The sequence below is a fragment of the Oncorhynchus tshawytscha genome, linkage group LG31 (assembly GCF_018296145.1).
Source record: "Oncorhynchus tshawytscha isolate Ot180627B linkage group LG31, Otsh_v2.0, whole genome shotgun sequence".
In the NCBI taxonomy this organism is placed as follows: Eukaryota; Metazoa; Chordata; class Actinopteri; order Salmoniformes; family Salmonidae; genus Oncorhynchus; species Oncorhynchus tshawytscha.
The window spans coordinates 20742335-20769273 of NC_056459.1; the positions used below are offsets into that span (position 1 = coordinate 20742335).

General features: G+C 42.6%; 1 protein-coding gene across 6 annotated transcripts in view; it reads right to left on the reverse strand.

The window, feature by feature from the left end:
- Positions 1-26939, reverse strand: part of dennd3a (DENN/MADD domain containing 3a) — a 45724-nt gene that overhangs the window by 11019 nt on the left and 7766 nt on the right. For 2 of the 6 annotated variants that reach the window (XR_006080492.1, XM_024395414.2), the window contains exons 2-20: positions 18949-19387; positions 18347-18641; positions 17922-18037; positions 15526-15656; positions 15210-15321; positions 14881-15000; positions 14406-14624; positions 13390-13401; positions 12934-13049; positions 11061-11216; positions 10444-10540; positions 10199-10302; positions 9556-9740; positions 7922-8449; positions 6210-6308; positions 5096-5355; positions 3961-4131; positions 2768-2897; positions 2428-2535 (exon numbers count right to left, since the gene is read on the reverse strand). Coding sequence is in view for 5 of the 6 variants with exons in the window: in XM_024395414.2 (XP_024251182.1) it covers positions 2428-2535; positions 2768-2897; positions 3961-4131; positions 5096-5355; positions 6210-6308; positions 7922-8449; positions 9556-9740; positions 10199-10302; positions 10444-10540; positions 11061-11216; positions 12934-13049; positions 13390-13401; positions 14406-14624; positions 14881-15000; positions 15210-15321; positions 15526-15656; positions 17922-18037; positions 18347-18641; positions 18949-19029 (3040 nt within the window). In the remaining variant the exon portion in view is untranslated. The remainder of the gene's footprint in view (positions 1-2427; positions 2536-2767; positions 2898-3960; positions 4132-5095; positions 5356-6209; positions 6309-7921; positions 8450-9555; positions 9741-10198; positions 10303-10443; positions 10541-11060; positions 11217-12933; positions 13050-13389; positions 13402-14405; positions 14625-14880; positions 15001-15209; positions 15322-15525; positions 15657-17921; positions 18038-18346; positions 18642-18948; positions 19388-26939) is intronic. The other 4 variants (XM_024395415.2, XM_024395417.2, XM_024395416.2 and 1 more) reach the window with 4 other exon arrangements.

Genomic DNA, 26939 nt, shown 5'->3' on the forward strand with positions numbered 1-26939 from the left:
CAAGGCCTACCTTCAAACTCAGTGCCTCTTTGCTTGACATCATGGGAAAATCAAAAGAAATCAGCCAAGACCTCAGAAAAATAATTGTAGACCTCCACAAGTCTGGTTCATCCTTGGGAGCAATTTTAAAACGCCTGAAGGGAACACGTTCATCTGTACAAAGAATAGTACGCAAGTATAAACACCATGGGACCATGCAGCCGTCATACCACTCCGGAAGGAGACGCGTTCTGTCTCCTAGAGATGAACGTATTTAGTGCGAAAAGTGCAAATCAATCCCAGAACAACAGAAATGGACCTTGTGAAGATGCTGGAGGAAATGGTTACAAAAGTATCTATAAAAAAGTATCAGTAAAACGAGTCCTATATCGATATAACCTGAAAGGCCGCTCAGCAAGGAAGAAGCCACTGCTCCAAAACCTCCATAAAAAAAGCCAGACTACGGTTTGCAACTGCACATGGAGACAAAGATTGTACTTTTTGGAGAAATGTCCTCTGGTCTGATGAAACAAAAATAGAACTGTTTGGCCATTATGACCATCGTTATGTTTGGAAAAAAAAGGGGGAGGCTTGCCATGGCCATGATCTTGCCTGGCCATGCTGCTGCTCCAGTTTCAACTTCCACCTGACTGTGCTGCTGCTCCAGTTTCAACTGTTCTGCCTTATTATTATTCGACCATGCTGGTCATTTATGAACATTTGAACATCTTGGCCATGTTCTGTTATAATCTCCACCCGGCACAGCCAGAAGAGGACTGGCCACCCCACATAGCCTGGTTCCTCTCTAGGTTTCTTCCTAGGTTTTGGCCTTTCTAGGGAGTTTTTCCTAGCCACCGTGCTTTACACCTGCATTGCTTGCTGTTTGGGGTTTTAGGCTGGGTTTCTGTACAGCACTTTGAGATATCAGCTGATGTACGAAGGGCTATATAAATAAATTTGATTTGATTTGATTTGCAAGCCGAAGAACACCATCCCAACTGTGAAGCACGGGGGTGGCAGCATCATGTTGTGGGGGTGCTTTGCTGTAGGAGGGACTGGTGCACTTCACAAAATAGATGGCAGGAAAATGTGGATATATTGCTTGGTTGCAAATCGGTCTTCCAAATGGACAATGACCCCAAACATACTTCCAATGTTGTGGCAAAATGGCTTACGGACAACAAAGTCAAGGTATTGGAGTGGCCATCACAAAGCCCTGACCTCATTCCTATAGAAAATTTGTGGGCAGAACTGAAAAAGTGTGTGCGATTAAGGAGCCCTACAAACCTGACTCAGTTACACCAGCTCTGTCAGGAGGACTGGGCCAAAATTCACCCAACTTATTGTGGGAAGCTTGTGGAAGGCTACCCGAAAACGTTTGACCCAAGTTATACAATTTAAAGGCAACGCTACCAAAAACGAATTGAGTGTATGTATGTATACTTTCTGACCCACTGGGAATGTGATGAAAGAAATAAAAGCTGAAATAAATCTCTACTATTATTCTGACATTTCACATTCTTAAAATAAAGTGGTGACCCTAACTGACCTAAGACAGGGAATATTTACTAGGATTAAATGTCAGGAATGGTGAAAAACTGAGTTTAAATGTATTTGGTTAAGGTGTATGTAAACTTCAGACTTCAACTGTAATATAAACATTTGTGGTTTGAGTAGGAGGAACAATCACAGTGATTCTATTTAGACTATTATATGAGTCTACTATCAGTAAGCACTGCATGAACCTAAGGATGAAACTAAGGAACAAAACAGGAAGTGGTTGGTGGTGATGAGTTGGGAAAAGCTGTGCCTCATTATTTGTTTAAGAGGCAGTGAAATAAAATAAAAACGCCTCTGGCCCTTTCTGCCAAGCCTCCTCCTGTAACCTGACACCGTCACTGTCCAAGCAGCAGTAGCGGTGTGACAGACCTGGGTTCAAACTCCATTTAAAATACTTAAGCTATGCTTGATTGAGCTTGCCTGTTGTAATGGAACCAATTGAATAGTCACAAAAGTGCAAACCCCACGCACCTGGCACTCAAGGCAGATTAAAACAAACACAAAGTATTTGAAGGATTATTAAATAGTATTTGAAACCAGGTCTGGAGTGTGACATATGTTACTAGGACACAGACAACATGACTCTCGGGTGTTGTTATCATGCAATACCTCGACTACAGAACACAGATGAGGTGTACTACCATGACAGTCATGATCTAAGGAGTACTGTGTGAGGGTACGTGGTATGTCCTAGACTGGAGGAGAGTTTAGGTTGAATGGGAAATACCAGCAGTACCTACGTGACTTACTGAGCATCCTGTAGGGTGTTTATAGTACTGGGAAATCATTCTATAGATATGTAGTGTTACCAGTTTGTTGAACAGGAACGGTGTCTGATGTCATGACTGACACATTCCTTTGAGACTGAAAGCGTGCCTGAGAGTTTACCTGGGGTGTAAAGCAGAACATCCACTGCCTGGGGGCTAGTCAGGCCCAGGGAAGGGTTGATCTTGTGCTTCAGGGTCTCTGACGTGGATTTAGGGACCATCAGCGGGACTGTTCAGGATGGAGAGAGGTCAGAGGTCAAAGTTTGAAATGTATAAAAAAATCTCCCGAAAAACAAACATTTCTGTAAAGTTATTCATTTCAATGATCTAAAATGTTGTGGATTTTTTGGTATGATCTGATGTTTTTCCAGTGTCTTTTTGTCATGTAAAAATATCAACTTTGGGAGACACAAGCTGCTTAAACCTAATTCATAGCTCCACAAATATCTCAGTTGCCATACCTTCCAGTTTCATTCTGTCAAAGTGTGCCAGCTTGGTTGCAGCAAAAATGGCCTTTTGTGACTGCAGACAGCCAACCACTGCATCCATCAACAGGGCGTTGGTCAGAGCCTGCTGCATATACTGGGGGTCCTGAGAGCAAGGAAGAGGGAGAGAGAGTAGGAGAGGAAGAGCGAGAAACAATGCAGATTTGAGATTCTATTCATTAGTATATGAATTATGATGAACGTCAAACATTCTATGCTCCAGATGTACAAGAGTCTGTTTCCCATGACATCATGCTGACGTCAACATGAAAAAGAGAAGAGGAATAGAAAGCAAAATATCTCTAGGGCCAGTAGTTTGTAACCAGACCAACTGGCTCTTACGGTAACTCCATGGCATCTGAACCATGTGTTGGGGGAGGCTAGCCTGGTGCCAGATCTGTTGGTGCGGTCTTACCAACTCCTTGTCTAGTGTAGTTACTGTCATGCCACGACAGCACAAACAGATCCGGAGCTAGGCTAGCTGGAGGCAGCAGGGGATGAGGCCTTAATTAAAGAGAAAGACAGAACATAACCCTGGGAAATGCGGTCTTTCCAGTGATAACAGAGAAGACGACAATACATGAAGTGAGATGGGCCGGGGGCCAGAAGCGTCCATGTTGTTTCATGCAGTTTAATAGGGGAAACTGAAGGCTGGAGAGTGGTGCAGACTTTGGACTGGCTGAACAATAGAGCCAAGCCCATATGAAACTCCATAGCTCCCCCTCTTACATGGAATGTCAACCACACCCACTGAGCTACAGTCCAATCTGCCAGAGAGGCCCAGGGTGGGATCAGGACAGAATGGTTTTAGTGCTAATGTTGGCCATCTGTGCCGCTAAAGAAAAACTCCCTTCACAGTGTAGCTACATACTGGCCATACGGCAATACATAGTCGTATGCAGAGCGGGATAGAGAGAGAAGCTATGTCCCAATTATCTCTCCTTCCACCCCAAGGATGTCCTTGTTCACTTCCATTTATGGATTTGAAAGGAAATATCTAGTACAGTAAAAGACATATGGTGAAATAAGGCCCATGCCTTCACCAACCCAATTCCTAGAATTGTGGGAAGTAGTGAACAGGTGCACAATTCAGTAAAAAATATATATATAAATTGACACGCACCCAGAGACAGATTAACAAATTTTCCAATCACATTTTGACATACTACCTTGTGGTCGTCGGCCATCTTCCTTCCAGCCCACATCTCCTTGACCATGAGGTGCCAGAGGTCAACCTCTGACTTCAGGTTGACCTCGAACGTCTCCTTCCTCAGGGTGGTCTTGATCTTCAAAGACGGGATCCTCAGCAGTAGGAAGGGAGCAGAGGAGATCTTCACCTCCTGAGGTACAAAAGCCAAACGGTTATTCACTAGCCTGGTGCCAGATCTGTTTGTTCTGTATAGCCAACTCCTATGGTTGTAAAGACCACAGACCTGGTAGCAATTATTCACCTAACACCATCTTTGACATTCATATTTGTAATGTCATATTTAGTAAGACTTTGTATGATAGTACACATGTATAAGGCCTTATGAGTGTATTTATAGTGGCTTATGACATACTTACAGTGCACTGTAACACTTTTCTTTTTCTATAAGCAATCATAACATGGATAGACCCAGGAAAATGTCCTGTTTCTCAATATGACAGTATATGAAATAGAGTGTTTTTAAAAAACAGATGTAGTTGTCTACATTAGCTGCATAGCAGAGCATAGATTACACATCTATAAGCACATCAAACACACTTTTATTGTATAGATTACTGCATGGATGGGCAACTTTGATGGGGGTGGGGGCCACAAAACATCTGAACTGCATACCCATGCATACACCATGTTTTACAGCTAATTTCCTACAATTCTACACATTTTTCCATACGATGGAGAGAAATGTTTGCAGTTTTTAAAATGATATCTGAGTGAGACTGACTAACAAAATCAAATGCCCCCACCCCCCAGCCAGTAATTCAACCATGATTACTAAGTTTAGATAGCTGGCCGCTACCAATCGAAAAATGTTAGCTGACATGGGCTAATTGAATGACTATCAGTGATTGACATAGAAAAACTGTTGATGTACAACCAAATTTCAAAATTGCACCTTGTGTATTCTACTATTCTAACTTCCAACACTAAGTTGAGACCCCGAAGGAGTGAATAAAACATTTTTTCATTATTGATCCGAGAGCCTTCAATGTATTCACATACTGTAGTAATATCTATAAAAATATATAGTATCATGAATAATATACAGTATATCACAAAGTGTAGTAGTATCGTAGATCAATTAGATCCTAACTCACCTCAATGTCTCTGAACTTGGTGACCTCCATGTACCCGGGTCGTCCTTCGGTCAGCAGGAACAGCCGTCTCTGTGTCATGGCGATCTTGCCCACGCCGTGGCTGGTCTTGACCGAAGAGGACAGCTTGAAGACACACTCATTAGCCTCCAAGTGCTCCAGGGCCGAGGCCGGCAGGGCCACTTCCTGAGCCTCGGCCTCAGTCTCCTTCCAGAAGGTGTAGAACACGCGGAATATCTCCGGGTCCACCTGTTTCTGCTGGCCTGCAGGGAGCAGTCTAGAGTCAGGGTTTTGCAACCATAGGGGCAGTTTACATTCACTGTAAACTGGGTGTGATTCAACTAGGTTTCTCATTCAAAACAATAATCAATGAGCTAGAATGGAAAGGTGACTAGCAGGGTTGGGGAAGGAGTTATAGTATTAGGAACCACATTAAACAGCCTTTTTTTGATTGGCTGGTGGAGCAAGTTCATGGTGTGTGGGTTTACTGGAGAAAAAGATTCACACAAAGCTCACTGGACGTTAGGGCCGGGACCATAACAGTATAACAATATTTTCTCCATGGCAAAATTGAAAACACGAAGCAGACTAAACTCTTTAAAAACCTGCTGTATGTAAAATATTGTGTTCTATAGCTTGGAAAATAAATAAATGTCACTCTGGATGACAACATAATGATGTTTGTTTCCTACATTAGGGCTGTTTTTCTAAATATGTTAAATCCGCTTCATGTTTTGTTTCGATACTGATATTGTCCCTGGCCCTACTGGACGTGCACAGTATGGCTCCTATGTAAAGTGAAACGTGAGGCACTTTAACACACTTCCATGAGGCTACTCACAGTCCAATAGACCATTGTAAGATAAGAGTCCTGTAACAGTCAATTTAACACATAGGACGAATAGTATTCGTCCTTCAAAACAATCAAAGAAAATATTACCTAGACGTCAGCCATGAATGCTATGTGAGGTGTTTGAAGCGACACTAATGTTAAAAGCAAACACTTCTCAGATTTAAGACCCGAGGGGATAGTTGATTAAGCAGAACACACACAGGCCAAGATAGGAGTTGGGCACAGCACAATCTGCAGGCAGTCAGGGTATAATGCTATGCTTACCCTCCAGATTGGAATCAAGGTAAAAGATAGACTGGGAAGAAGCCTTCACCGCAGAGCCACCACCACCACCATGCCAACCCAAGCTGCTCTTACAACATTCTGATCAGGTAAAGGATAAGAAATTAAGCAGATTCAATAGTCAGATGAATTAGCATGGCCATTCACACTACATGTAGTAAGGTATTAACACATCGATCACAGGGACTGGAGTGATTACGGATTATAGGCCAAGTATTATCAATTGGATTATGTTCATACAAGTCCCATACAACAAGGGGCTACTGCAAAACTAACATAGAAGAAAACCTCCACCAAAATAGACAACCCTCTCTCCTTTACTCTCACTCATTATTTCCCTCTTTCTAAGCTTGGTGTCTGTATTAGAGGTCAACCGATTAATCGGAATGGCCGATTAATTAGTGCCAATTCCAAGTTTTTATAACAATCGGAAATCGGTATTTTTGGGTGCCGATTTACCGATTTTATTTATTGTTTTTATACTTTTATATAACTAGGCAAGTCAGTTAAGAACACATTCTTATTTTCAATGACGGCCTAGGAACGTGGGTTAACTGCCTCTTTCAGGGGCAGAATGACAGATTTTCACCTTGTTAGCTCAGGGGATCCAATCTTGCAAACTTACAGTTAACTAGTCCAACGCAATAACGACCTGCCTCTCTCTCGTTGCACTCCACAAGGAGACTGCCTGATACGCGAATGCAGTAAGCCAAGGTAAGTTGCTAGCTAGCATTAAACTTATCTTGTAAAAAATCAATCAATCATAATCACTAGTTAACTACACATGGTTGATGATATTACTAGATATTAACTAGCGTGTCCTGCGTTGCATAGTATCTGACTGAGCATACAAGTATCTGACTAAGCGGTGGTAGGCAGAAGCAGGCGCGTAAACATTCATTCAAACAGCACTTCGTGCGTTTTGCCAGCAGCTCTTCGTTGTGTGTCAAGCATTGCGCTGTTTATGACTTCAAGCCTATCAACTCCCGAGATGAGGCTGGTGTAACCGAAGTGAAATGGTTAGCTAATTAGCGCGTGCTAATAGCGTTTCAAATGTCACTCGCTCTGAGCCTTCTAGTAGTTGTTCCCCTTGCTCTGCATGGGTAACGCTGCTTCGATGGTGGCTGTTGTCGTTGTGTTGCTGGTTCGAGCCCAGGGAGGAGCGAGGAGAGGGACGGAAGCTATACTGTTACACTGGCAATACTAAAGTGCCTATAAGAACATCCAATAGTCAAAGGTTAATGAAATACAAATGTTATAGAGGGAAATAGTCCTATAATTCCTATAATAACTACAACCTAAAACTTCTTACCTGGGAATATTGAAGACTCATGTTAAAAGTAACCACCAACTTTCATAGGTTCTCATGTTCTGAGCAAGGAACTGAAACGTTAGCTTTCTTACATGGCACATATTGCACTTTTATTTTCTTCTCCAACACTTTGTTTTTGCATTATTTAAACCAAATTGAACATGTTTCATTATTTACTTGAGGCTAAATTGATTTTATTGATGTATTATATTAAGTTAAAATAAGTGTTCATTCAGTATTGTTGTAATTGTCATTATTACAGCAACAAAAAAATATATATATTTTTTAAATCGGCCAATTAATCGGTATCGGGCCTCCAATAATCGGTATCGGCATTGAAAAATCATAATCAGTCGACCGCTAGTCTGTATGACTTCCTTACCCACAGTGAGAGCCTCAAACAGCCGGTGAATGGTCCCCTGGTCTTTGACAATCCCAGACTCCTGCACGTGCCTCACAAAGTCCTCCAACTGCATGTGCTTTTTCGGGAGTTGGAACCGCTTGACACCTTCGTCGACATGGCGCGCCCGCTCCCTCTCATGGTCCCTCTTTACTCGACTAATCAGGTGTTTGATTTCGGGTCGGCGGTCAGCCAGTGCCTGTTCGCCCTCCTGTAGAGAGTCCACCAGCGCGTTGACCAGCTCGCCAGGAAAGATGTCTGTGTCTGTCTTGTAGAGGTTCTGGAAGTCTTCTAGAGCATCCAGGCGTTTACCGGCCACTGTGTTGACGAAGCCCCTGAGGTAGTGATAGCGAGCCAGGAGAGAGGAGTCCCCGGAGGCCACCCCGCTGATGGCCTTGCCCAGGAGGGTGATCATCTCCTGGTAGTAATTCTGGACGTAGTGGTAGGCCAGCGGAGGGGGGAACTCAGGAAGCTTGAAGAATCTAACGGGCCTCTGGGGAGACTTCATACCTATGGGGTTCCATCACAAAGGTTTCAAGAACTGAGGTCAGTGTTTCTTAGATTAAATCCATTCATACAGAGGAACCCTTAAAAGGGCCAATCAGCAATTGGAACAATAACAAAGGATTGTCCAGACCACAGTTTCGGTAAAAAGATAGATAAATAGATAGAGCTATGAATGCAAGGACCGACCATCCAAATAAAATAATTAAAAATCCACGGTATCCAAATTAAAGTTAACCATGTTGAGGCTATGCAGTGCTTGTTTACATTTACCTTATTTACAAACATTGGAGTAAAACAAGCTGATATTTTGGGTTCTGATGGGGTACACCAGTTAAACCAAGCTCATGAGGCATTTCTAAGTTATATCAGGGGTGTTGAATCGAGCCCTCAAGTGGTTTGAGTAAACCATTTTACCACATCCAAACTGTGTAGAATGATAATGGATTCTTGACACTCCAGCTTGCTAATGAATCACTAGACAGTCAGGGAGCATTGCAAACTATTTTTATAATACATTTTCAGTGCGGCCCTCCGGACCTCGTTGAAGAACGATTGCGGTGACCCCTGAGTTAAATTCTTCGCCGGTCAATGGTAGTAGCATAGAGGAAAAGGCAAAACGGGAGGCTTTACTCCAGAATTCTGGTATGGAGGTCAATGATTGTAGAATTTGGTCAACAAAAAATAAATGTAATTGGTCATTTGCTACATGAGCCTTATCTGATCGAATAGAAGTTTCGCATTGGTTAGGTTGTTACAAATACACTAATATAAAAGTTGACACACGACATTTCGCCAACTTTGGAAAACAACATATCGAGGTTGTGCCTGTTGTCATAGAGATAGATAGAGGACTCATAATGGATATAACTGTTTTAGCATGGTCATTGCCATTAAGGGCCTCCACCATTCCACCAAGTAGTACACTGGGTGGGGATTCCTAGAAGTTGGGAGAAATCAGCCAATTAATAAAATTGACAACGTTAAAATGCCCATGCCATCACAAACGCTATAATGGCAGATACAAAGATGAGTCCTCTCTCTCTCTCTATGGCTTGTTGTTCACATGCGTAGCTGTCCACCTGAACCTACCGCTGTCCACCTGAACCTACCGCTGTCCACCTGTATGTTCTTGAAGGAGGTCTGCCTGAGGGGCCCCGCCAGAGACGCCCCACTCTCCCCCAGGTTGGGCAGGCTGGCCCCCAGCCTCTTGCTGAGCCGGCTCTCTGGGCTGGTGTATTTACGGGCCAACTCCTGCATGGTGGGCCGCCGCGGAGACTCTGTCATGGACCTCAGCCTGAGGAAGAGGCCAGAGGTGGAGGGTGAAGTTGCCTCTAGATGCTGATCTTGGATCAGTTTAGCATTTCCCAACTAATGGTAAAGGTTAGGGGAGGGGAAGCTGATCCTAGATCTGCACCTAGGGGAAATGTCACCCCGGAGCGAGGACAGACATCAGCGGAAAGGCTGTGCTTATACCAGGAAGGGAAGGACTTGGGATGTGCGTTTGAAGATACAGTACTGCAGTGTTTCCCAATCCTGGTCCTGGGACCCAATGGGGTTTTTGTTTTTGCCATAGCACTAACACACCTCTAAAGGGTGATGAGGAGTTGAATCAAGTTTGTTAGTGCTTGAATATTTGTTATTTTTTTAACCAAATTGAAATCCTATTGAATCCAATTCCATTTGCAAGGTTAATATAAACTCTTACTAGTTTAAAGGTAAATATTTATGCTAAACTCTCATCTTCCCTCTCACCTGTAAGCTTCTGTCCGAGTACTCAGCTCCATACGTGTGAATGCGTCCATCTTCCTGGTCAGACGATCCCTTAGGAATGAGTGGAAGATGTGTGTGTCCAACACCTGCAAAGACGACAAAATATACTGCATTCACTTTCAATTGGATCAGATTCTGGACAGAAAATATTGCCCCAAATATTGTAGGTTAGAAGTCAACAGAGATTGACATCTCACTGGACAGACAGACCAGGATTTGTATCATACCTTCTTGTAAAATGGCTGGTCTGCTGGCTCTCTAGACTTAAGGAACTCTTCACTGTTGAAGACTCTGTGCTCATAGTTGAGGTGATCGTGGACTTCTCTGTCGTGGTGGTTGGGGTGTGGAGTATGGGGGGGTAATAATCACTAGATTAGCTTTCCTGTCCTGATATTTTACAGGATATTGCTGTGATTTTGCACAGGGAATTGCAATTGTATTGGTTGTAATAAAGCAAGATTTAATAGGATAACTAAGAGTGTTAGAATGTCACTATTTTCTAAATAGTTAATTTGATTATCAAAAGGCTTTGCTTGTGAGAGAAATAGGCATCTTTGGTCCAACCCAAAATGTATGACTAGATATTCTCAATGTGAGTCTCAATTATCAAAGTTACATAATTAAAGCATGTCAATTAGGTTATAATATTGTAACAACTATGTAATAAAATATACTGTATACTGTACATGATTATTATATTAAGTCATAGTGAACGACGGTGTATAACAGTATATATTTGATGCCTTTTGTCTCTTGCTAGGCAGTCACTGTAAATAAGAATTTGTTCTAAATTGACCTGCACGGTAAAATAAAGGTCAAATACAATTTTATAAATGATACTGACCTGAAGATGTTGACGATGAGTTCCAGAGTGATGTTCTGGATGTGTGTGTTGAGTTTGCTCTGCCACTGCTTCCTCTGGGCCCTCCTCGCATTCACCTCTGTACTGTCCCCCAGGTGACACACCTCCAGGTCATAGTGCACCTGGAGACCCTCCACCCTGCACACACACCCACACTTAATGGGGAGGGGTAACAAAACATTTTCTATTCCAATACTCGACTTGGTGAAATATTCTGAAAACATGTGGCACACTTATCTGCATAACATCCCTATTCATTACAATACACATTGTAATAAACTCAGCAAAAAAAGAAACGTCCCTTTTTCAGGACCCTGTCTTTTAAAGATAATTCATAAAAATCCAAATAACTACACACATCTTCATTGTAAAGGGTTTAAACACTGTTTCTGATGCTTGTTCAATAAACCATAAACAATTAATTAACATGCAACTGTGGAATGGTTGTTAAGACACTACCAGCTTACAGACGGTAGGCAATTAAGGTCTCAGTTATGAAAACTTAGGACACTAAAGAGGTCTTTCTACTGACTCTGAAAAACACCAAAAGAAAGATGCCCAGGGTCCCTGCTCATCTGCGTGAATGTGTCTTAGGCATGCTGTAAGGAGGCATGAGGACTGCAGATGTGGCGAGGGCAATAAATTGCAATGTCCGTACTGTGAGACGACTAAGACAGCGCTACAGGGAGACAGGACGGACAGCTGATCGTCCTCGCAGTGGCAGACCACGTGTAACAACACCTGCACAGGATCGGTAACTGCCCGAATTACACTAGGATTGCACAATCCCTCCATCAGCGCTCAGACAGTCCGCAATAGACAGAGAGGCTGACTGAGGGCTTGTAGGCCTGTTGTAAGGCAGGTCCTCACCAGACAACACCGGCACCAACGTCGCCTATGTGCACAAACCTACCGTCGCTGGACCAGACAGGACTGGCAATAGGTGGTCTTCTCTGAGGAGTCGTGGTTTCGTCTCACCAGGGGTGATGGTCGGATTCACGTTTATCGTCGAAGGAATGTGCGTTACACCAAGGCCTGTACTCTGGAGTGGGATCAATTTGGAGGTGGAGGATCCATCATGGTCACAGCATCATTGGATTGAGCTTGTCGTCATTGACGACAATCTCAACGCGGTGTGTTACAGGGAAGACATCCTCCTCCCTCAGGTGGTACCCTTCCTGCAGGCTCATCCTAACATGACCCTCCAGCATGACAATGCCACCAGCCATACTGCTTGTTCGGTGCGTGATTTCCTGCAAGACAGGAATGTCAGTGTTCTGCCATGGCCAGCGAAGAGCCCGGATCTCAATCCCATTGAGCACGTCTGGGACCTGTTGGATCGGAGGGTGAGGGCTAGGGCCATTCCCGAGAAATGTCTGGGAACTTGCAGGTGCCTTGGTGGAAGAGTGAGGTAACATCTCACAACAAGAACTGGCAAATCTGGTGCAGTCCATGAGGAGGAGATGCACTGCAGTACTTAATGCAGCTGGTGGCCACACCAGATACTGACTGTTACTTTTGATTTTGAAACCCCCTTTGGTCAGGGACACATTATTCCATTTCTGTTAGTCACATGTCTGTGGAACTTGTTGAATCTTATGCTCATATAAATATTTACACATGTTAAATTTGCTGAAAATAAATGCAGTTGACAGTGAGAGGACGTTTCTTTTTTTGCAGAGTTCATCTTAGGACAGCAGACTAACTGTGAGTCTTGTCCTCTAGGTAAAATTCATTAGGCACCAAACGAAAGAAAACAGACTGAAACGGGGAGGGACATGCCGAACAGTCCAATAAGAAACGTTTTGCAACGGCGAGCCCTAATGAACACTCCCCAGATGGTCTCCTATCCTACCGTGTTATAAAACACTCTGCGGCCGCCAGCGGGACATCCGGCAGGTCAATCCCATCAGACCAGGAAGATGACACGGTCCCATCATCAATATTAACCAGGATCAGATCATCAGTTTCCTGTCATGTAGGGAAAACACAGAAATCAACACAACACAGTAATACACAACACTGCCCCTCTTAGAGAATACTGTGTGACGGAGGATAACAAAGGATTAGGGACAAGTCAAGTGGATAAGCTAAAATTAACTTGACTCTTAACGCCTGTACTTTATGTTAGTTAGGACATTGAACCACATGATCCTCTATACCGTGTAAGCAAGTGGAAACTGAAAATAAATTATACATCTTAATAAAGCATGATAAACATGGGTTTTAAATAAGAAATAAATCACTGATGCCAGAAAAATTCAGACTGAGAGGTGTAAACATTCTCCACTATGGTACGAGTGCTCCTTACCGCGGCTACCTCCTTGTAGTGGTGCAGGTGGCAGACCATGAGGTAAGGGAAGGTAAAAGAAAATGTACTTTATTGTCCATCAACGTACAGAGAACAGAAATGTGTCTTTATGCTCAACCCAACCCCCAGAGACACACACCTATGAGGGGCTGGGAAATGAGTCAGCCACAGTGCAGTGCCCCTGGAGCAGTTCTAGGTGGTTAAGTGCCTTGCTCAAGACCCACTTCTCTAATCACTAGGCTACCTGCCGCCCCAGGTAGAGGTCACCACCACCACCACTTTAACCTCTGGGGTAGGAGGCAGTATTTTGACATCCGGATGAAAAGCGTGCCCAAAGTAAACTGCCTGCTATTCAGGCCCAGAAGCTAGGATATGCATACAATTGGTAGATTTAGATAGAAACTTTAGAGTGTTTTCTAAAACTGTTAAAAAATTATGTCTGTGAGTATAACAGAACTGATATGGCAGGCAAAACCCCGAGGACAAACCCCCCCTCCCCAAAATAAATAAATAAATGCAGTGGGTGGATTATTGACTGAAGCACACCAGCTAAACTGAGTTATTATGGATATAAAGAAGGACATTATCGAACAAAAGGACCATTTGTGATGTAACTGGGACCCTTTGGAGTGCCAACAGAAGAAGAAGATCAAAGGCATTTTTTATATTGCTATTTCTGACTTTCGTGTTGCACCTGCCTGGTTGAAATATGGTTTCATGCGTTTGTATGCGTGGCGCTGTCCACATATAATCGCATGGTTTGCTTTCGCCTTAAAGCCTTTCTGAAATCTGACACAGCGGCTGGAAGAACAAGAAGTGAAGCTTTATTTTGATGTATTAAACTTGTGATTTTATGAAAGCTTTATTTTGATGTAATTTTATGAAAGTTAAAAGAAGTTAACCACCACCACTTTAACCATCATTATAGTGATAACTGTCACAGTAACCATCTCTATAACTATCACTATCGGATTACACCATTCTAGCATGGCCATGTAGTGAAAATCCATCCTTACCGCAGCCACCTCTGCATAGTGGTGCAGATGACAGCCCATGAGGTAGGCGGTGGGCGCCATGAGGAAGTCCAGCATCTGGCGTGAGAGGATGGGCACGAAAGGGTGCTGCCACACCAGGGGATGGATGAAGAGCATCAGGCTCTCTGCCAGCAGGGTGAGCCGGGCCCAGTCACAGGACAACAGTACTACCCTCTGCTCTATCAACAGGCTGGTAATGATCTGAAGAGCAGAGGCACCAGCACATGCCCGCAGGCACACACACACACGGCTACATTGATATAGAGATATACACGTCTTTTACCAATCAAAACAGGTTGACAGAAACATACTGTATATTTGCACATAATCCCATTTCCAGTCTTGCACAGTAGACTTTCTTTAACTGCATTGAAAGAACAGATTGTGTAGTGGGTTAGGCAGTTTAGTAGAAGTACAATCAGGCTGTGTGGGACAGCTATGTACTGTCTGTCCTCACTTGGAGGAGCTGTCGGGGTCTAAAGCACAGGAAAGGCAGATGGAGGTCCAGGTCAATAGCCGGCCGGTCCTTATCCTCCCGGGAGGGAAGCCCAATCTGGAGAGGCCTGAGGTTAAAGACCTGGGACAGGACAGAGGAACAACATAGACCACCAACAACAGATATTATCCTGCTGGAACATTACCAACATAACACATGACAATAGAAGAGAGAAACATGATGTGGTCCTGTATGGCTCAGTTGGTAGAGCATGGCGCTAAATGGCATATAGTACAGTTTAATAATGCACGTATATCAAAGCGAGATGGAGAGAAAAACAGTTGGCTCACCACATGAAGTTGCCCAGGTGGGGGAATGGGCACCAGCGCCAGCTTGGCTGAAAACTCCTTCACCCTCTCCTCAAAGTCCCCCATCCAGCTGGGCTTGAGCTGGGTCAAGAGACTGGGAGGGACACCGTTCAGTAAAAACATTAACATAAAAAAGGTCAATAGGTGCCTAAGATGAGTAAACTGATCATTGACACATGATGATGGCCCAAGTCTGGCTGGATTTAGTATGATATGTACTGTTTGGTATTCTCTTCCGGTATTTACTTGAATGAACACAAAGACCTAGAGGAGTAGGAGAACAGTGAATTGTTCTCACCATGACAGGCAGTCCCGGAGAGCGTTGTAGTAAGGATATTTAGAGATGACACAGATGCCGTATGCCGTGTAGAGACGGGACGACTTGGAGGACGACAGGTGGCCATTTTGGTGCCCAACATCCTGAAAAAACTGGGAAGCAAACAACCAATCAGTGACCAATCACCAGATGAGGATCTCTGGAATGGTGAAATTACTGTAGGTCTACTATGTCATGTGTCCTTCTAAACCAGGGGTGTCAAACTCATTCCATGGAAGGCCTAGTGTCTGCAGGTCTTTGGTTTTTCCTTTCAATTAAGACCAAGACAACCAGGTGAGGAGAGTTCCTTACTAATTAGTGACCTTATTTCATCAATCAAGTACAAGGGAAGAGTGAAAACCCACAGACACTCAGCCCTCCGTGGAATGAGTTTAACATGTGTTCTAAACAATACACAGACAGGTAATACACATACCTACATTTTTAGTGCAGGATGGCATTTATTGGGATGACTCATGTACTGGAGGCAGCTCTGCAGGGTAGTCACTAGCTGGCACAGCCACAAAGTCATTAAATCGGATTTTAAAACTTCTTTGGGATAGGGGGCAGCATTTTCACTTTTGGATGAATAGCGTGCCCAGAGTAAACTGCCTCCTACTCAGTCCCAGATGCTAATATATGCATATATTATTAGTATTGGATAGAAAACACTCTGAAGTTTCTAAAACTGTTTGAATGAGGTCTGTGAGTATAACAGAACTCATATGGCAGGCAAAAACCTGAGAAAAAATCCAAACAGGAAGTAGGAAATATGAGGTTTGTAATTTTTAACTCAGCCCCTATCGAATACACAGTGGGAAATTGGTCGTTTTGCACTTCCTAAGGCTTCCACTAGATGTCAACACTCTTTAGAATGTTGTTTCAGGCGTCTACTGTGAAGGGGGGCCGAATGAGAGGGGAATGAGTCAGAGGTCTGGCAGCAGCCTCGATCTCAGTCACGCGCATTCACATCAGGTAGCTCTCGTTTCATTGCTTTTCTACAGACAATGGGATTCTCCGGTTGTCACATTATTGAGCATTTATGATATAAACATCCTAAAGATTGATTCTATACAAAATTTGATATGTTTCTACGACCAGTAATACAACTTTTTGAACTTTTCGTCTGACGTTCGGCTGGACCTGAACGAGCGTTTGGATTTGTTTACCAAACGCCCTAACAAAAGAAGCTATTTGGTCATAAATTATTAACTTTATCGAACAAATCAAACATTTATTGTGGAACTGGGATTCCTGGGAGTGCATTCTGATGAAGATCATAGAAGGTAAGTGAATATTTATAATGCTATTTCTGACTTCTGTTGACTGCGCAACATGGCGGATATTTCTTTTGGCTGGTTTGGGCTCTGAGCTCCGTACTCAGATTATTTATTGCATGGTATGCTTTTTCCGTAAAGTTTTTAAAAAATCTGACACAGCGGTTGCATTAAGGAGAAGTGTATCTAAATGGAACATGCATAACACTTGAATTTTCATCAACATTATAATGTGTATTTCTGTGAATTGATGTGGCTCTCTGCAAAATCACTGCATGTTTTGGAACTACTAAACATAACACGCCAATGTAAAATGAGATTTTTGGATATAAATATGCACTTTATCGAACAAAACATACATGTATTGTGTAACATGAAGTCCTATGAGTGTCATCTGGTGAAGATCAAAGGTTAGTGATTAATTTTCATCTCTATTAGTGACTCCTCACTTTGGCTGGAAAAATGGTTGGGTTTTTCTGTGACTTGGTGATGACCTAACAATCGTTTGTGGAGCTTTCGCTATAAAGCATTTTTGAAATCAGACACTGTGGCTGGATTAACGAGATTTGTATCTTTAAAATGGTGCCTAATACTTGTATGTTTGAGAAATTTGATTTATGAGATTTCTGTTGATTTGTATTTGGCACCCTGCAATTTCATTGGCTGTTGGAGAGGGGTTCCGCCAGCGGAACCAGTCCTAGACAGGTTAACCCTAACCACACTACTAACCTTATGCTGAGCCCTAACCTTAAACACATTTCTGTTGTTATGAATGTTTATGATATATTGCCAATTTTTACTTTGCAGCTAGCAAAGTGGAAATCTCTCAGCTCTGCCTCCAGGACAAGATTCATCCCAATAAATGTCAACCTGCATTTTAAGTAGACTTCTAACTCAGCAGTGAACAGGAAACCTGTCCATAAAAGGCTTCAGATGTCCATGTTTGTAATCAATCCATCTTTTGATTATCTAAACCTAGCTAATATAGGCTACATACCCAGGGAATGTAACAGTAAGCCCCTTTGTTTAAGCTATTTTCTTTCCAAGAATCCAAAGCATTCCAGTTGGCATGAATAAAGCTCAGCTGGTGAGCCGTCTCACCTGTATAGGCCTGTAGTACTGCACCACTACAGCATGTGTCCTGTTCCCAAAGACATCAGTAAACACCAGGTAATGGTACGAGTCTTCTCTCTGCTCGCTGGCTATCTGAAGACCACCTGGTCAATGGAAGAATACCAACAAGGTCTCATAAGCATGACAAGAGGAATCACATCACTGCTTCATATACAGTTGTGTGTGATAATCAGAACATAGATAATCAGCTCATAGTGTATGTGCCGTGTTTTGTCCTAATTTGATGGATTTAATTTACTAGACAGGGATATCGTACAGTAATCAACATCTCAATACTAATGGTATATGGGATTTAGCTAGACAGCTAGTTTTCATCCATCCTTGTCTAGCTATTTCACTATCATGATTCTAGTTTGAATCAAAACTGCGACTTCGACATCACGCTGTGTCACCTGGGAAGCAGAGTTGAGGCAGGGCGATGAGGTCCAGGTCCTTGGGGACACTGATGTCTTCTGTGGTGGTGCCGCCTCCTCCATCGCTACCCTTGGCTGTCTCTCCATTAGCTATTCCAGCCCTCTCCTTCTTCTTCTTGATGAAGGAGCGCCTCCTCTGGACCCTGCTGAAGGCCGGGGCGTGACCATGGGTCTCGCTACTCGCACTCTCCTTGGTCACAAAAGGTGGGGCGTGAACCTGCAGTACCTCTGCCCCCAACAGGGGAAGCTCTTTGATTTTGCCCTGTTGATGGGACTGGCAGGAAGTGGAAACATTTTCAATATGTAACATGCTGTACATAACATACATAGACCTACATATGATGTGTATAAGTATGTTTCTTACATTTACTTTAAGGGACTTGCCCAAGGACACCGGCAGATTTTTCACCTAGTCGGCTCAGGGATTCAAACCAGCAACCTTGCGGTTAACCACTATTCCACAGTGTTCTTATTGATATGATGTGGTGGTAGCCTAAGCCCACAATAACCAATGTGTTGCAAAAACAACAGTGTATGCCCCCACCATGTATCAGTCCATTGATTGAGTCAGCAGTACCTACCTGATGGACTTCCCTGAGTTTTTCGTTGGCTGCTCCAACCACTACACAAGCCTCCAGCAGTCCAGAGGGAATATCTGCCATCAGAGCCTAGACAACAGCAGAGCCTAGACAACAGCAGAGCCGGCCAGATACCACAGAGTGTGTGTCTACCAAGCTGTCTGGTTACAGCATTGTCTTCTGTTTGGAGTCCAACAGGTGGCGTCACTCCTTCGTAACACTCCTCCTATATAACGTAAGATCAACCGAGTGTGGACAGAGTCACACCATCTGACGTGAAGCAATGGTGTCTGTCTACAGTCCATACATCCAGACTAGAGTCAGAATGCTAGGCGTCCTGCTTCTTCCACCTCTTTCTTCACCTTCACAGGACCCATCTGGACCAGAACCACCTAGAGGAAAGGCCCATCTCAGTAGAATCATCCAGACCATGACCTCAGGTCTAGGAAATGACAGACAGACATGAGTCAGTTAGGTTAGTCATTCTATAAGCCACTGAGATGCTTGCCTGCCGGCCTGGTAGTCGCTACACTCCCCCAAACACATAGTCATCCCACCAGATGTTGGGGTCTGATCACTCAGGCAGATAACCACAATCACATCCTTAAAATGTTTAAAATGCATCTGAAGCCCAGGGGAGAAAATCAAGAAACAGTTGTTACCGTAACTTGACAAAAGTTTCATCTGAAAGTCTAAACCTGATAGTTCCCGTAGATGCAAACCAGAACTGTTTAGAGTTTAACCTCAAACTACCCAAGAAAGTGTTTCCCAAACTCTGTCCTCAGGACCACATTTTGTTTTTTTCCCTAAGCACTACAGACCAGATTCAAGCTTGATAATTTAAATCAGCTGTGTAATGTTAGGGCAAAAAACTAAAACGTGCACCCCTTGGGGCCCTGAGGACAGAGTTTGGGAAACGCTGACCTAAGACATGTTTTCCTCATATCTTCGCCTACCTATTTTCCTCTGCTGTTGGCTATGGTAGAGAAGAGATATGCCTTCACTGATGTAGGTTACACAAAGGAGCCATTCTAGGAGTGAAGATTTCTAGGTATAGTTTTTCCTCAGAACAAATAACCGACGTTACACATTCCTCTGCGGACTGTGTTCTGAAGCCTCAGATGGTGAATTACAATCTGTCTGCATTCTTCTGCCCGCTTGAAGATGTCAGACATATATAGCCTACATCAGTTATTCACACAGTGTACAAAACAGCGTTCCACAGGAATACTGGCCCATGTTGACTCCAATGCTTCCCACAGTTGTGTCAAGTTTGCTGGATGTCCTTTGGGTGGTGGACCATTTTTGATACTATCCTGTTGCCTAGTCCCCTTACCCCTACACATATCTACCACCATCACTCCAGTATCTCTGCACATGTAATCATTGTATTGGAACTGACAAATATTTCCTGTATATAGTATGCTTATTTTGTGTTTCATATTTATCATTCTTATTTTTCATGTTTTTTTCTAGTAATACACATACTGATTATTGTGTTGTTGGGTTTTGAGTTTGCAAGAAAGGCATTTCACTGTACTTGTGCATGTGACATTAAAACTTGATTCACCTGGTCAGTCACGGAAAGGGCAGATTTTCATAATGTTTTGTACACTCAGTGTATGTCATAGGCTTGTATCAGTATTGATGCATAAGCATAGCTAGATCAGTTCTCAGTAAATCTTACTTACACACTGCTGCCAGTACTACTGCTGCTGCTGCTACTACTACAAATAGGGGCGGTGTCATGTAAAAAGCTCACAATCGATTATAATTGTGAGCATTTTTACGCTTATGACTGGCTGTGATTGTGATGTCAAAGACTGAAAAAGCTCAGCTTGAGAATTCTCACGCTTCTGCCACAGAGTTTCTAAACCCAGAGGTGCAACATCACGAGACTTCCGGGAATGCTAGCGAAACAGACCAATAAGATTGGCACGTGGTAATTTTCACATTGTGACGATATTTCCGGCATGTGTTATAACGGTGAAAAAGCTCATAGTCAATCATAATCATCGATTATGAGCCGTTTCACCCGTTGAGCTTTTTCACATTACAAGCAGCAGGTAGCCTGGAGTTTAGAGCGCTGGGCCAGTAACCCAAAGTTTGCTGTTTTGAAATACCGGAGCTGACAAGGTAAAGGAAAAAAACGAGATCTATGTATATACAATGGCTTGCGAAAGTATTCAACCCCCTTTGCATTTTTTCCAATTTTGTTGCATTACAACCTGGAATTAAAATATATATTTTGGGGGTTTGTATCATTTGATTTACACAACATGCCTACCACTTTGAAGATGCAAAATATGTTTTATTGTGAAACAAACAAAAATTAAGACAAAAAACAAACAAAAGAACTTGAGCGTGCATAACTATTCACCCCCCCAAAGTCAATACTTTGTAGAGCCACATACACATGGTTAGCAGATGCTAATGCGAGTGTAGCGAAATGCTTGTGCTTCTAGTTCCGACAGTGCAGTAATAACCAACAAGTAATCTAACTAACAATTCCAAAACTACTGTCTTATACACAGTGTAAGGGGATAAAGAATATGTACATAAGGATATATGAATGTGTGATGGTACAGAGCAGCTGCAAGTCTCTTGGGGTATGTCTCTATAAACTTGTCACATCTAGCCTCTGGGATTTTGCCCACTCTTCAAGACAAAACTGGTCCAGCTTCTTCTAGTTGGAGCGTGTAATATCTGAAAATGTAGCTAGCTAACGCTAGACAATATTACCTGTATACGTCATCATGCATGATGGACCCGTCTCCCTGTCAGGATGCCATACCACGGTTGCACTTAGTTTGAAGATGTAATCTGGAGACAGGTGTTTTCTCCATCTCTTTAGCTATCATACTCTAATTCCACTGACTTAAAAACTTGATCCTACAGAAAGTGGAGAGCAAAACGTATGCAGCTCCACTACACAATTTTTAAAAAATTATATCCGGATTACCAACACAGACTGATGACTAACATTAGTTTAAATTGGCTCAATTAGGAAGAACAACAACGGTTCAGAATGACATGTTCATGACTGTTGATATTCACAGGGTTCCGCTTGTGTACAGCAATTTATTTCACCTTTATTTAACCAGGTAGGCCAGTTGAGAACAAGTTCTCATTTACAACTGCGACCTGGCCAAGATAAAGCAAAGCAGTGTGACACAAACACAGAGTTACACATGGAATAAACAAACAGTCAATAATACAATAGAGAAAGTCTATATACAGTGTGTGCAAATGAGGTAGGATAAGGGGGGTGAGGTAATAAATAGGCTATAGTGGCAAAATTATTACAGTATGGCAAATTAAACACTGGGGTGCAAAGGAGCAAAATAAATAACCAATATGGTGATGAGGAAGATGGATGGGCTATTTATAGATTGGCTATGTACAGGTGCAGTGATCTGTGAGCTGCTCTGACAGCTGGTGCTTAAAACTAGTGAGGGAGATATTTGCAGTTCATTCCAGTCATTGGCAGCAGAGAACTGAAAGGAAAGGCGACCAAAGGAGGAATTGGATTTGGGGGTGAGCAGTGAAATATACCTGCTGGAGCGCATGCTGTGGGTGGTTGCTGCTATGGTGACCAGTGAGCTGAGATAAGGCAGGGCTTTACCTAGCAACGACTTCTAGATGACCTGGAGCCAGTGGGTTTGGCGATGGATATGAAGCGAGGGCCAGCCAACGAGAGCGTACAGGTGGCAGTGGTGGGTAGTATATGGGGCTTTGATGACAAAACAGATGGCACTGATAGACTGCATTCAATTTGCTGAGTAGAGTGTTGGAGGCTATTTTGTAAATGACATCGCCGAAGTCAAGGATCGGTAGGATAGTCAGTTTTATTAGGGCCTTTCCTTCCAGTTCTCTGCTGCCAATGACTGGAACAAACTGCAAAAATAACTAAAGCTGGAGACCCATATCTCCCACACTAACTTCAAGTACCAGCTGTCAGAGCTGCTCACAGATCATTGCACCTGTACATAGCCCATCCAACTACCTCATCCCCATACTGTATTTATTTATTTCTCTCCTTTGCACCCCAGTATCTCTACTTGCACATTCATCTTCTGCACATCACTCTTAATTGTTATATCGTAAATACCTCGCCACTATGGCCTATTTTATTGCCTTACCTCCCATATCTTACCTCATTTGCACACACACACACACACATATATACATATATATATATACACACACACACACACACACACACACACACACACACACACACACTTTTTTTCTACTATATTATTGACTGTGTTTATGCCATGTTTGTGTCGCACTGCTCTGCTTTATCTTGGCCAGGTTGCAGTTGTAAATGAGAACTTAGAGACTAGTCAGGATGGAGGGAAAGGTGAACGGAGCAAAGTACAGAGATCGTTGATGAAAACCTGCTCCAGAGCACTCAAGACCTCAGACTGGGGGTGAAGGTTCATCTTCCAACAGGACAATCCCAAGCACATAGACAAGACAGCCAGAGCCCGGATTTGAAACTGATTGAACATCTCTGGAGAGACCTGAAAATAGCTGTGCAGCGACGCTCCCCATCCAACCTGACATCTCTGCAGATCCTCTCAAGCCAAGAATGGGAGAAACTCCCCAAATTCAGGTGTGCAAAGCTTGTAGCGTCATCCTCAAGAAGATTTGAGGTTGTAATTACTGCCATAAGGTACTTCAACAAAGTACTGAGTAAAGGGTCGGAATACCTATGTAAATGTAATATTTCTATTTTTGCTTTTGGGTGGCAGGGTAGCCTAGTGGTTAGAGTGTTGGACTAGTAACCGGAAGGTTGCAAGTTCAAATCCCCAAGCTGACAAGGTACAAATCTGTCGTTCTGCCCCTGAACAGGCCCACTGTTCCTAGGTTGTCATTGAAAATAAGAAGTTGTTCTTAACTGACATGCCTAGTTAAATAAAGGTAAAATAACATTACGGGGTATTGGGTGTAGATTGATAAAACACATGAAATCAGTTTTAGAATAAGGCTGTAACGCAACAAAATTTGGAAGAAATACAATGGGTCTGAATACTTTCCAAATGCACAGTGTGTGGGTAGATAGGAGTGGCCACCATCATTCTTAAACAGAAGAAATTTGGAACCACCAAGAGCGCTCACCCGCCTCTCTCCACACACACACAACCAGTCAAAAGTTTGAACACACCTACCCATTCAAGCGTTTCTTTATTTTGACTATTTTCTACATTGTAGCATAATAGTGAAGACATCAAAACTATGAAATAACACATGGAATCATGTAGTAACCAAAAAAAGTGTTAAATCAAATATTTTAGATTATTCAAATTAGCCACCCTTTGCTTTGATGTTGCACACTCTTGGCATTCTCTCAACCAGCTTCATGAAGTAGTCACCTGTAAAGCATTTCAATCCCAAAATCCAGCAAGCGCTATGATGAAATTAGGCTCTCATGAGCTCCATCACAGGAAAGGAAGACCCAGAGCTACCTCTGCTGCAGAGGATAATTTCCTTAGAGTTACCAGCATCAGAACGCAGCCCAAATAAATGCTTCAGACTTCAAGTAACAGACACATCTCGACATCAACTGTTCAGAGGAGACTGTGTGAATTGCTGCAAAGAAACCACTGCTATAGAACACCAACATGAAGAGACTTGCTTGGGCCAAGAAACACGAATAATGGACATTAGACTGGTGGAAATCGGTCCTTTGGTCTGATGAGTCCAAATTTGAAACGTTTGGTTCCAACCCGCAGTGTCTTTATGAGACGCAGACCAGGTGAACGGATGATCTCTGCATGTGTGGTTCCCACTGTGAAGCATGGACGAGGTGGGATGGTGCTTTGCTGGTGACACTGATGTATTTAGAATTCAAGGCACACTTAACCAGCATGGCTACCACAGCATTCTGCAGCGATACTCCATCCCATCTGGTTTGCACTTAGTGGCACTATCATTTGTTTTTTAACAAGACAATGACCCAACAAACCTCCAGGCTGTATGACAGCTATTTGACTACAAATAACCCAACCTAAAGCCAATTGAGTCAGACCTAGGGTTGTACATTTTGAGGAATATTCAGAGGTGGAAACTTTCCATGGGAATTAACGGAAATATATGCAAATTAATATTAATACCACTTAAAATGCAGATGTTTTTGCATTGGATATATTTACCAGATCATATGGAGGCAGACACATAAACCTTTTACCTTAAGTAGACAATTGCAAATTATTAAATCCTTCAATAAATTTTACGAATTTAACTTTAAATGCTATTTAATCAGCTTCTTGATATGCCACACCTGGTGGCATGCCACACCAATATACCTGGTGGCATTGATATGCCACACCAATATAATCCAGGTGGATGGATTATATTGGCAAAGGAGAAATGCTCACTAAACGGGGTGTAAATAAATTGTTCTGTTTTAGGTCAGTTAGGATCACCACTATTTTAAGAGTGAAATGTCAGAATAATAGAAGAGAATTATTTATTTCAGCTTTTATTTATTTCAAAACATTCCCAGTGGTTCAGAAGTTTACATGCACTCAATTAGTATTTGGTAGCATTGCCTTTAAATTGTTTAACTTGGGTCAAACATTTCGGGTAGCCTTCCACAAGCTTCACACACAATAAGTTGGGTGAATTTTGGCCCATTAATCCAGACGGAGTCAGGTGTCTGGATTTACAACAAGTTTATCTTTAAAATGGTGTAAAATACTTGTATGTTTGAGGAATTTGAATTATGGGATTTCTGTTGTTTTGAATTTGGCGCCCTGCAATTTCACTGGCTGTTGGCGAGGTGGGACGCTACCGTCCCACATATACCAGAGAGGTTTTAAGGCGCGTGCAGTCCAGACTAAAAGTTTTAAAAAGTCAAATGAAAGTTAGTAGAAACATGCCAAACGATGTTTAAAATCAATCCTCCAGTTGTTTTTGTCATAAATAATAAATAATATTTCAACCGGACAAAAGCTTCATCAATAGGAAAGAAGAAACAAGAAAGGCGCATTCCCGATCAGGGCCATGGCTGATGAATGTACATTTTCACTGGCCACTGATTGAAAGTGCTGTATCTCCCTCGTTTTTTTAGGAGTAAAAGCCTGAAACAATGCCTAAAGACTGGCCACATGTAGAGGAAGCCATAGAGGCCGTGAACTGGGTCCTAAGTCTTTGTATGGTGGATAGGCTTCTAATGGAAAAACAGCCTTTCAAAATAATAGTACTTCCCGGTTGGATTTTCCTCGGGTTTTCGCCTGCCATATCAGTTCTGTTATACTCACAGATATTATGTTAAGTTTTGAAAACTTTTAGAGTGTTTTCTATCCAAATCTATGAATTATATGCATAGCCTATCTTCTGGGCCTGAGTAGCAGGCAGTTTAATTTGGGCACACTTTACATCCAAAATTCTGAATGCTGCCCCCTACCCTAGTGAAGTTAAAGTGTTCACTCAGTATTGTTGTTATTGTCATTACTTTAAATAAATCAAAAATACAAAAAAAAACACACAAAAAAAAAACGACCGATTACTCGGTATCGGCCTTTTCTGGTCCTCCAATAAATCGGCCGACCTCTAATATCTCCTTCATTGTCCACCCAATCATAGGATCTGAGAATGAATCTAGTATTGAAAGCATAAACTACAGCTAGCTAGCGCTGCATAAAATGTGGTGAGTAGTTGACTCAACGAGAGAGAAAGATCATTTGTTCAAAACTGTCAAACTAATTCCTTCAAAAATTAAGAAGGGAGATATATAGTTTTATTTGTTGCAGCTAGCTAGTTTAGCCTATTCAAACAGAGAGGGATGCTATATTAGCTAGCTGGCTCTGGCTATCCAACACTGGAACTATTCCAAGTCAAGGTAAGCTTTTGGTTTTTATAAAATTATTGCCACCGGGGCCCCGCCACTCTAACTGCTAAACTGCTTTTTGATTGTAATGCATGATTGTAGCGGGTTTACGAACGCATTAGATCTAGTAGCTCTGTTGACTATAACATTAGCT